This window comes from Eumetopias jubatus, unplaced genomic scaffold (genome assembly GCF_037043125.1).
Source record: "Eumetopias jubatus isolate StellerSeaLion01/CBP00866 unplaced genomic scaffold, mEumJub1_p1.0 scaffold_9, whole genome shotgun sequence".
Classification (NCBI taxonomy): Eukaryota; Metazoa; Chordata; class Mammalia; order Carnivora; family Otariidae; genus Eumetopias; species Eumetopias jubatus.
Genome location: NW_028274815.1, coordinates 2,607,329 through 2,619,562, shown reverse-complemented (window position 1 = coordinate 2,619,562; position 12,234 = coordinate 2,607,329). Strand labels below are relative to the sequence as shown.

General features: G+C 50.0%; 1 protein-coding gene across 1 annotated transcript; it reads right to left on the bottom strand.

The window, feature by feature from the left end:
- Positions 1–4,244: 4,244 nt before the first annotated feature.
- RPS7 (ribosomal protein S7) lies at positions 4,245–10,781 on the bottom strand. The gene is made up of 7 exons (XM_028099590.2): positions 10,674–10,781; positions 10,360–10,443; positions 9,629–9,700; positions 8,717–8,860; positions 8,006–8,070; positions 4,951–5,101; positions 4,245–4,361 (listed from the first exon to the last, which is right to left on the bottom strand). Exons 2-7 carry the CDS (start codon positions 10,432–10,434, stop codon positions 4,284–4,286), a joined length of 585 nt encoding a protein of 194 aa, XP_027955391.1. The 5' UTR covers positions 10,435–10,443; positions 10,674–10,781; the 3' UTR covers positions 4,245–4,283.
- Between the last annotated feature and the right edge of the window lie 1,453 nt (positions 10,782–12,234).

Here is a 12,234-nt window from a genome sequence, read left to right as displayed (position 1 = left end):
ACCTAATGGGATCTGAGCCAGGTGCTGGTACACCATTCAATCAGGGCTGAATCTGATGGTGACGAGCAGGCCAGCTGTGAAGTCGATAATCCTAATTACACCAGTCATCAATATATACTGACCAACAACTATATGCCAAAGCCTTTATCCAAAGTAACATCTTGGGTGCCTGGGTGGCTCAGTTGGTTAAGCGACTGCCTTCAGCTCAGGTCATGATCCTGGAGTCCCAGGATCGAGTCCCGCATCGGGCTCCCTGCTCAGCAGGGAGTCTGCTTCTCCCTCTGACCCTCTTCCCTCTCATGCTCTATCTCATTCTCTCTCTCAAATAAATAAATAAAATCTTTAAAAAAAAAAAAACAAAGTAACATCTTGTCTGAAATACGCCCATCACGAACACACACAGCCACGTCATCTCTGTGCTTCCCTGACAGGTCCTTGATGGAAGACCCCAGCTCGGATACCACCTCACAGACCGCATCCCTTAAGCGGGTGGGGATTTTAAGAGCTTATCCTTATGCAACCCCCTCATGTTACCAAGAGGGCACCGAGGCCCAGGGGCATTGAAAGACTTCAGGAAAGCCACACGGCATGAAATGGAAAAAGCAACCAATTGAAAAAAAGAAGAAAACCTTTTTTTAAAAGGATTTGTTTATTTGAGAGAAAAAGAGCACGAGAGAGTTCAAGTGGACAGAGGGGCAGAGGGAGAGGTAGAGAGTCTCAGACTCCTCACTGAGTGTGGAGACCAATGAGGGACTTGATCCCCACCACGAGATTATGACCTGAGCCAAAACCAAGAGTCGAACGCCCAACCGACTGAGCCACCCAGGCACCCCAGAAAGCTTATATATTCTTTCAACAAACATTAAGTTCTGACTGTGCCAGGCACTCTGTTAAGCACACGCGCCTCCCTGACAGGGGCTGAGAGGGAGTCTGCATTGATTTACTCAGGGCCATGACCTTTCCCACTGGAAGAACTGGAACTTTCCCACTAGAACCTGGCTAGTCCAGGCCAGTGCTCCGTCCTACAAATGAGAACTGAAGTCACAGCAACGAGGCAGCTCACGAAAGGCAGCAGCCCCAGCCCCACAATGACCGTAACACACCTGGGCGCAGACCCTAACCGCGGTGGACTACAACATGACCACTAGTCCGCGCAGCAGTCAGGCCCTAAAAGGCCCATCTCGGCTGCCCCAGGCTTGCAAACCGCCAGACAGTTACGAATAACATGAGCAGAACAGCAACTGTCCATGGGGCGTGCCAGGCTGTCAGGCTGCGACTGAAGACTGCACAGCGCTTTGTCTCGTTTCAGTGGGGTGCTAAGGCTGCTTGCAGAGCAGGTAGCCGCTAAACAAAATGGAAGCCTCATTTAAATATGTTCCTACAGAGCATGAACTTGATCGTATCAGTGTAGAATTTTGGGTAAAAATGTAACTGCCCAAGAGGCATTCAGACTAAACTTCCTATCCCTCACCCACCATTGCTGCTGTATTGATTATAGAGTTGAGGGCATCAGCAGCTTCCCCAACAGTAACAGGAGTCTCCGTAACCAGGGCCATCCCTGGAACTGAGGGGTCTCTATTGCCATGACTGGTGGTTTTATTGTTTGGTTATAGATTTTTATAAATATCAAGCGTAATATTAGAGATCTAAAATCATGCATCTCAGTGCCTCAGAAAAGCTCAAAATGTTCTACTCCTTAGGAGCTTTGCAACTTCATATACGTTTATCAGTCAGAGAGAAGACTAGAGCTGATACACAACTAGGAGGGAAAAGGAAGATTTAAACACAATCACTTCCTATAATAAATGATGCACATCCATTCTTGCAGGTTTAAGATCTAGCCCTTCAAGAATATTCTAAACGGCCCTCGAACAGCGTGTTTGAGCTGGATCTACTTATACATGGATTTTCTTTTTAATGAATACAGTGTGACACTGTAAATTTGCTAGTTTTTTGAGATTTATTTTTAAATAGTCTCTGCATTCAACCCCGAGATCAAGAGTCACATGCTTCACTGACTGAGCCAGCCAAAATGTGCTGTTTTAGAGGCCTCCAGCCAACAGTAAGCGGAATAGTTGTTGAGTTCCAGAGGAAGTGGATTTTCCACGACACGGGTCAGTGCCCCGGTGCCTATGCTGTTCAACGGTGTAACAGCAAGTTTACTAAGTTTACTCAGGAAAATTGTGGTGACATTTAGCACACCAGTCCGTGAGCTATTTCGTTGTGCAGCCCACTAAGTAGAAATTCTGAGCAGGTTATCTCCAGTACATGTGCGGTCATTAACATATTCTAGAATGCACAACAGAAGAGCATGCATATGGTTATAAAAATAGGACGTTTTAAATGGACACGAATAAATACTAATTTTAGTGAAAGCCATGTGATTAATTTTTTAAAACTTGGTTTAATGTTTTGTGATTTAGCAACTTAAAAACTGGTTCAATGGGCAGACATGAACAGACACTTCTCCAAAAGACATACAAATGGCTAATAGATGAAAAAAATGTTCAACATCACTAGCCACCAGGGAAATACAAAACCACAATGAGACACCTCACACCAGTCAGAATGGCAGAAATTAACAAGGCAGGAAACAACAGATGTGGGCGAGGTTGTGGAGAAAGGGGAACCCTCCTATACTGTTGGTGGGAGTTCAAGCTGGAGCAGCCACTCTGGAACAATATGGAGGTTCCTCAAAATGTTAAGAAAGAGCTACGCTATGACCCAGCAATTGCACTACTGGGTATTTACCCAAGATACAGATGTAGTGAAAAGGGCCCCTGCACCCCATTGTTCATAGCGGCAAGGTCCACAATAGCCAAACTGTGAAAGAAGCCGAGATGCCTTTCATCAGATGAATGGATAAAGATGTGGTCCATATATACAACGGAATATTACTCAGCCATCAGAAAGGATGAATACCCAACTTTTACATCAACATGGATGGGACTGGAGATTATGCTCAGTGAAATAAGCCAAGCAGAGAATGTCAATTAGCATATGGTTTCACTTACCACAGGGGCAGGGAGGGAAAACTGGTTGGGAAGAAATCAGAGGGAGACAAACCCTGACTCTGGACTCCGGGAACTGAAACTGAGGGTCACAGAAAGAGGGGGGATGGGGTAACCAGGTGATGGGGATTAAGGAGGGCACATGATGTGATGAACACTGGGTGATAATACGCAATTAATGAATCATTGAACCCTACATTCAAAATCAATGACGTATGCTAATTGAACATCAATAAAAATTAGAAACTGGTTCATTTGATACTGGATTTTAATAATTATCACTGCTAAAAAAAAAAAAAAATTCCTAAAAGTAACACATCTAGAACTTGCTTCAAAAACCTCCAGCAAAGAAAGGGGGTGGGAGCAGATTCAACAGGGTCAGGAAGACAGAACCGGCTTGAGCCGGGTGACGAGAACACAGCTCACCAAGCGTCCGTCAGACTCGCCGTGTGGATGAACGGCTTCTCCGAAGGCCCTTTAGGGAAGACGCAAATGCAAGCCCATCATCGGCTGTGCTTCCGCTCCGTAGTCCTGCGGCTACACAGACTAAAATGTCTCATCTCCTCACACCTGACTGGTCCCATCTACCTAGAACCGATGGTGATGTGCACTTAGGGAATCTGAAGGACGAGGGGCTGCCGCACCGGCAGTTTCCGACACGATCAGGCGCTCCGCAGGTCTGTTTCACAGCAGAGACAAGGACACTTACCTCCACTGAACTTAGAGGATAAAATGGTAAATTCCGTATGTGTGTCTTTCGCAATAAAAAAGTTCAGTGAGAACACTACTTTATCAGATTTTGCTCCTGGAGAACTTTCTATCACACAGTTTCCAAGGAACCATTGCTGGCCTGATTTCAGGTGCTTCTGAAACCTGTCTCCTTTCTCAGGCTGGACTTTCAGGCAGGCTTCCCAGGAGACCCAGCAGTCGGGGAGAGCCCTGCACTGGGACCAGGATGTAGGCTGTTACCCTGTCAATCCGCGGCTCCGGTACCTGTGTGGTCTTTAGGTTGAACTTCTCCCAGTGCCAATACTCAACCACTTGAGACAATTTCATAGGATTATACCTATCACAACATCCCCAGATACAAATATATCCCTCCCATGCAACTAACTGCCTGGTATAACCCACAGGCACCCTCTCTCTGTTCAAATCTTCCAGCCTACACAGAGAGCTACTGGTAATGTAGACAGTTATACAGTGTCATCTCTGAAATTTTGAAAAAGACACCTAAAACAGAATACTGTGAAAGTTTTATTTAATCATTTTTGTTTACAACTGAAACTCTGGGAACTCAAAGTTAACATCCTTGCCTGTGAGCTTCTTATAGACACCAGAAAAAGTTTCAACCTACAAGGAAAGAAAGAATTCATCACAAAACTTTTAAACACACACTTTCATCTTAAAGCCTAACGGTTTTGTGAGACTGTCCTGCATGGTTTTCCCCTCAGCAACCAGGTACTGAGTAGATGAGGAATGTACAAGCCTGGGGACAAACTCACCCACAATGCTGCGGGACAGGGCTCTATCTACATCGTGGTGCCAGAGCCTGCTGCTCCTCTGGGTCAGACAGACAAGAGTCCGTGAGGGAGCCCAGGAGTTGTCCACATCAGCTACGCTTCACCAGGAATGAAGCGAAGGGACAGTCCTCCCGGATTCTAACACTACCATCCAACCCCCAAAGGATATACCATCTTACTAAAAGGAATTATTTTACTTCTAATTTTCCTAATAATTTAAAAGGCAGAAAATCCTGATTTTCAAAACATCCCCGACTATAAAATCTGACATATAATCCGAAGGGAAGTGGGCTGAGGTCCAGGTGGAAAAAAAGCTGGCTGAGTTTACTACCACTGGTTCTGATGATACATGGAGATGGGTTATGCTGTCTCTCCCCCTCATCTGTGTCTGAAGCTTCCGGCAATGAGCCACCCCTTACCTTGTGTTCCACATTGTTCTGCTGTGCTTTATCCAAATGAACCTTGATCAGCCGGCTGCCATCCAGTTTCACACGGATTCTCTTGCCCACAATTTCACTTGGGAAAACCAAGTCCTCCAGGATCGCGTCATGTACGGCTGTCAAAGTGCGGCTGAAAGAATACAGTGACAAAAGTAAGACATCAAGGAAGGCCTGCCCTCCTCTCAAAAGTCAAAAACGTCAACAGCAAACTCCAGGTTTCTGAAACCAAGTTAACACCAGTTTTCAAATAGGCTACTCTGGATCATACCAGAATCACTGCCAAACCGGACAGGGTAACAAGCATCCTGTTTATTTCAAAAGCTTAGGGTGTATTAAATGTGAAACCTTACAAACCACACACACACACCAAGCCATTCCAGGTGATCATCTCCAGGAAAGGGGAGATGAATGAGGTCTTTCACTTTCACGCACCTCTTCAGGTTTATCTTCACTCACGATTTCTCCACTAACTCGCTGCAGGAGCCCCTTTACTACTCGCTCATCTCCAAAACCATCCCTCTCTCCAGTACTGTCAAATTAATCTAAAACTTACGTGATCACACAACCTATTAGGAAAAGATCCTTCAAGAGCTCTCCATGGCCTCCAAAACACCTCCAAGATTCCTTCTCATTCTCTAGGACGGAGGCACTGCTCTATCACCAGCTCTGCAATGCAGCCCTGCCTGGGCCCCCATTTTCACCCCATCACACAAACTGTTGCTGTGACCTCACCCCTCTCCTGGTGACACTTCAAGTTCACACCCTCTATCTGGCTGCCTGACAACGGCAAGATTCGACAAATTCCAAACTATGGGGGTATCTGCCGTGTACCCCAAGATGCCAAGAATGAGAGAGTGAAAAGGTGGTTATTTCCAGTGTTTACAGAGCGACCTTATAGTAGGGAACTCACCCAGGTCGTTTGACCCTCAGCAGATGGGATACTACACTCCACTCGTTTGCATTTTAGACCCAGCAGTTCCTACACGCACCACATACTTTCTAGGGGCTCTCGAACACCTGCAAAGGTCTTACTGTTCCACGGCCACAGAGAGCAAGCTCAAGGGAAATCCACTTCCTAAAGCCTCCATCACCTTCCAGAAAGCAAATGACACAGATGGCCTGACTGATCACTGCTACCGTTAAATTACTAGGAAGGCACACAAATACGGAATCTGTCGCCTCCTTTAAAACAAATCCGAATGGCATCAAAGCTAGCCTTAGCATCTTCTCTAAGATTCCAACATCGTCTTTTACAAGGGGGAGCCACGGCAATGCAACTCTAATAATCACCAGCCAGAAAACTGAATGCCTCAAAGGAAAATTAACAGAAACCCTGCTACAGACTAGAAACCAAAACCAGTAAACCTCAGGATCTAACCTGTGTAGGAGAAAGCAAAGTACTGACGAAGGAAAAGAGGTCTGCAGGTAGTGGGAAGTGGCAGAACTGCTATGCCTGCCGCCCAGAGCTTGGCCTACATTAACACAAGGCCTCCAATGTGGAGACTAGGTCACCAGGAACCCAGTGACATCATCACCTGAGAAAATGTGGAAAACACAAGTTTGGGATGAGGGGTTGTGGATGGGCGAGTCCACTGGATGCAAAGCCAGGATTTGTTTTCATACTCAAAGTACAAACTCGGGCTCTAACAGACTAGATGCCCTTGGTTATCTCCTATTATTTGGTGTCTCACAAACTACCCAAAACACCAAAAAATCCCTAAATTCTTATGTTACTCCAACTGCCCATAAAACAGGTTCAAAGGAGGGGCGCCTGGGTGGCTCAGTTGTTGGGCGTCTGCCTTCAGCTCGTGATCCCAGGGTCCTGGGATCGGGCCCCACATTGGGCTCCCTGCTCCGCAGGAAGCCTGCTACTCCCTCTCCCACTCCCCCTGCTTGCGTTCCCTCTCTCGCTGTCAAATAAATAAATAAAAAATCTTTAAAAAAAAAAAATGTTCAAAGTACTGAACTGTATGTCTCAAGTTCCAGAAACTCTTGCACCCGTCCTTCCAGTCTCCCCCACCACTCAACTGGCCACAGCACCAGAGTCCCATCACAAACTCCTGGCGGTTTTACAAACAAGACTGAGTTTTAAAAATCCCAGCATTACCAGCACTAGCTGAAATAGCAATTCTGCAAGCCCCGGGTCACTTTTCCTTACCCTTTTAGGAAAAGTAATACAAAACGCAGACTGGATAAGCTTGTTGCCTATCTGGCACTTCGAGACGCTAGAATATTTTTTCCCAAGTTGGTCCCCAGGGCAGGGCCTGCAGGGATCCATTAATCCAACTCTGTGAAACCACACTTCCACAAAACACCGAAAAGCCCAGATCAAGGAGCCAACAACACTCAATACCTGAGTTATTCAGATAAACTCTAAGTCAGTCAAGCTTAAAGAACATTGTCCACTGGCATCTACAATTGCAGAACACTTTCAACCTGTAACGTCAGCAACAGGAAAACCCACCTAATTTCTTAGCCTTAATTCACAGCAAAAATGAGAAGTAAAAGACACCTCCCAGCACACCTGTACTACATCTGGTGCGTTTAATCCCTCAGCACTACAGGAACCATCCCCTCGTTGTTCCTATCCTTTGCCCAAAGAACTGGAGGAAAGAGTCTCATCTTTTGAGATACCACTGACCTGTTTTTATACTACCTATGTAAATACACGTAATTCTTACCTCCAGAATTTTAAAACATTTATACGTAATTATAGAAAACCCAACAATTTTTACTCAGTAAAAATTCCCACATGAACAGCTTTCCTACACTATCACTTTAATTTCAGAAACCTACTACAATTTACTACAAAAAACCCATGCAAATCACGTCATTAGTAAATGGTCTGCAACAGTTTTTTTTTTTTTTTTTAAAGCAGGCTCCACACCCAGCAGGGAGCCCAACAGCCTAAAGTGGGCCCAACACAGGGCCTGAATTCATGATCTGAGCGGAGACCCAAGAGTCAGATGCTTAACCCATTGAGCCGTCCAGATGCCCCTACAGTACACTTTTTTGATGCTGATAAAATACTCACCTCCTCGGACGCTTTTGCTTATTTTTTGTACGGCTTTTTCGAGTTGGCTTAGGCAGAATTCTCCTCTGTAAGGTAAAAATTATCGTGGGAAAAAAGAGAAAAACCTTAAGTTGGCAGAAAGCTAAGAACCATCAAACTGCTTTAAAAGAAAAAAAAAAAAAAAAAGGCAATAACAAAACAAATTCAAAGTGTGTGAAAGTCAACCAACCCAGAGCAAACAAGCTGAGAAATCCTATGATGTACTCCTGATTTCTCAGTAACTCCTACTGATCCCCTGAAGCCTGCACACCTACCACACCATCAGGCCCACTGCCTAGTGGAGTAGAACATGCCTACCAAGCCAGAACACTATTGAATTCCTCATCAGTCTGGCCCTTCGTTCCCATAGACCTGTTTGCACCGAGGCCAAATCTGAACTTACATTCCTTGGTCTCTGCTCACCTCCCAAAATCCACAACTGAGGCACTTCCACAGTGTGGATCTCAAGCAGAAAAACGTCGGCTCAGGCCAAGCACCCACCTAGTTTGATTCCTCTGTAAACGACCCACTACATTTCTGCCGCTATGATCACAGAAAGCCTTTTTACGTTAAACACCAAAACTGTACTTCATCTTTTTGATATATTGCAAGCACAAAATCAAAGTGATTTTTTTTCCCCCTCAAACACGGTGATTTTAAACACAGTAAAACATTCAACAGTACAACAGATACCTGAGCGATAAAAACAACATGCTTCCCACTGAACTTTTTCTCCAATTCACGGACTAGCCGGACTTGGATTTTCTGGAAAGATTTCAGCTGAGGAACGGGAACAAAGATGATAATAGCTTTCCGACCACCGCCAACTTCAATTTCCTAAAGAAAAAAAAAAAATTTTCAGTTCATACCCTCCATTTTTTCAAGTACAACCCTAGTGAAAACGCGAACACTATCAGTCATATGCACTAGACACCTTTGTCCTAAGAGGTCCTTTAACCAATCATCTTCCAGCTCTTTGTCCATGGCCCGGTACAACCCATCTTCCTCTTGCGGGGGAGATCTGACACACAGGTCTGCGAACTTGCCAGAGGATGCAAGCCTAACCCTGTACTACAGGACATAAACTTGCTTGCAACCCAAAATGAGGCTGGCTGTTCCCTGCACAAATTCTCCATCCGTGCAAATATAGGGCAGCTTCTGAACCAAAGACAGGAATCTGGGAAACTTAACTTCCAATCATCTATAGCTAGGCCCACAAGACAACTGCTCCGCAAAGTGAAAAAGTAAACACTGCGACCAGCTTAGAAGCGAAGGTGGGGCGCTGTGCCGGGCGCAGACGCACTGCCCAGTCAAGGGAACAGCGAGCCTCAGAGCCCCCGTCTCTGCGCACGTTCTTGCTCCACTGCGGCAGAACTCGGCTTCTGAAGCCACAGCGCGGGGGCTAGGAAACCCCGCTGACACCCCCAAGCCCACCCCCTGCGCCCGGACGCCCATCCGCAGCACAACCGTCCCGCTGGCTCCGGCACGTGCTCAGAGCCAGGATGCAAGCTCCCAAAGGTGATTTGCAGACATTCTTGACAAGCAGCGTGTCCCGGGCTGGGGTGGAGACAACACCCAGCCCCCGAGAAGCAAAGCTAACTTCACCTTGGCAGCCGTGATGTTCAGCTCCCGCAGCTGGGCTTTGAGGTCGGAGTTCATCTCCAACTCAAGGAGAGCCTAGGGGCAAACAGCAGGAGCTGACCCCCAGGGACCGGCCCGGCCGGCGGGGGGGCCCACGATCCGCGCACGCGGGGGTCCGCCGGCACGTGTGCCCCCACCTCCGCCCGCAGCGACGCGCGCCGGGACTCCCGCGGGGGGGGGGGGCGGTGACAGGCTGCCGGGAGCCGGGGGGGGAGGGGAGACACGAGCCGGGGGAGGGGACTTGCACGGGGGGGAACACGAGCCGGGGGTGGGGACTTGCGCGGGGGGGGAGGGGACTTGCGCGGGGGGGGGGAGGGACACGAGCCGGGGGAGGGGACTTGCGCGGGGGGGGGGAGAGACACGAGCCGGGGGGGGGACTTGCACGGGGGGGGAGGGACACGAGCCGGGGGGGGGACTTGCGCGGGGGGGGAGGGACACGAGCCGGGGGAGGGGGGGACACGAGCCGGGGGAGGGGACTTGCGCGGGGACGGGGGGACACGAGCCGGGGGAGGGGACTTGCGCGGGGGGGGACACGAGCCGGGGGAGGGGACTTGCGCGGGGACGGGGGGACACGAGCCGGGTCGGGGGGGCACACACCGCCGCCGAAGGGGACATGCGCGGGGGGAAGGGGGCGGAGGCCCGGAGCCGGGTCGGGGGCTGACACGCCGTCGGGGCGCCGGCCCTGCCCCCCTTACCTGGGAGATGCCGGACTCGAACTCGTCCGGCTTCTCGCCATTGGGCTTCACGATCTTCGCGCTCGAACTGAACATGGCCTTCTCCTGCAAGCACAGAGCGTCCTAGCTGAGGCGTCCGCGGCCCCGAGCTGCAGACCCCCGCCAGCCCCCAGCCCGGCCCCCGCCACCCCGCAGAAGCCATCGGGGTACACAGCCCGGGTAATCGGCCGTATCCCCGCCCGGTGAGCGGGGTCCGCCGATCCAAGGCGGACTCCGAAACGTGGTTTCCTCAGAGTCGGCAGAAAAGCCCGGCAGAGAGGAGGCCGCCAACACACCTTGGGGAGGGCGCCGACCTAGGAAGAGGCCTCAGTCTCGCGAGAGCTCCTCAAACGCCCGACGGCCGAGGGGAAGAGGCGGGAACAGTGCGAGCAGAGAAACCGGAAGAGCCACTGAAAAGCGGTCGAAGCCTAGAGAGTCCCAGGAAGAGGCTGGAGGCGGGGGGAGGGGGAACAAGTCCGTTGGTAACTCTCTTCCGACCTCCGCGTTTGCCCTTTGCTGTGATTGGCTGACGTGCTCCGGGCCCTGCCGAAGTTCCAGGCGGGAGTCGGGGCCCCGCGAAAAGGCGCCACGCCCGGAAGAGAGGACGTTTAAAGAAACACTCACTTAACCCGGACTCTCACCTCCTCGCTGAAGCCATGAAAGGACCAGAGATTCCGATTCCATCTGTGCCTTTTGAGAACCCAACGGCGTAACGTTCGTCAGAGCGCTCCGGCGGCGAAGTGCTTTACGACTAAACGTGCTTTTCCGGCCGTAAACACAGCCCTCGGGTCCGAGGCTTGGTGCGGCGGACGGTTGCGGGACGTCGGCAAACACGGGGGGGCGGGCTCGACGCGCCGCTTGCCGGGGGGGGGGGGGGGGGGGGCCCGGGGGTCAGGGGCTCGGGGGTCCCCGACGCGGAGAGCCCTTGTCCCGCGGGACAGAGCCTGGCCAGACGCCAGCACGCTGGGGAGAGCGCGGGGGACGGCGCGGAAATACCCGGCTGGACAAACACGCGTTTGCTGGGAAAGCGCCTACCTGTGTGCCCGTGCTGTCTCTTCGCATTCCCGTGTGGAGGGGACGCTGTGTCCCAGGGAGGAACTGAGGGCGTAATTCACAACGAACGTATGATGTCGTGCCGGGTGCCAGCCCTGCGCTGGGCGCCAGTGATTCAGTACAGCCCGCCGAATCCTTGCCCTCGGGAAGATCACCTGGAGTAAAGACCCCGCATAGACGGCGTACATACGGAATGACAAACTATGGGAACAAGCAGTAAAATGAGTGAAGGGTGTTGCGGAAACGCTGGGGACTGGCGCCAAGGGCCGAGAAAATTCTTGAGACCTCTTTGGTGCAAAAAAAGTGGATTCATTAAAGCACGCTGACAGGGACTGTGGGCAGAAAGCTGCCCTGGGGTCGTGAGGAGTGGCCCAGTATATACTTTGAAGTTTGGTGACGGTTAGCGGTTCCTTAGTCTCTAAGGAATTTGGAAGCAAGGTTTCCAGGACCTTGAGGGGGCTAGCTATTGTTGGGAAAAGGTCGTTTATTACGGTCTAATAAAACCTGAGTCGTGAGACCCTTCAGATGTGTATGGGTGGGCAATATGCTTGGGGGATGGTGGTCAGCACACATATTGGGGGAAATTGCAAAGGAATTTCTGTATGTTTAAAGTAGACTCACAGGATCCTGGGGTGTGGGCTAACTTTGCCCTTAGCGGAGTGTCAGCGTCATGGCAGCCAGGCTCCCAGAGGAAGGTCACTCTGCCTGTTCTAAGGACTTGTCAATGGGCTGTAATAGTAAGGAAGTTTAATTTTTCCTTTGCCTTTGTTTCCCACATCAAAGGGGATGAAGAGGATTCATGCT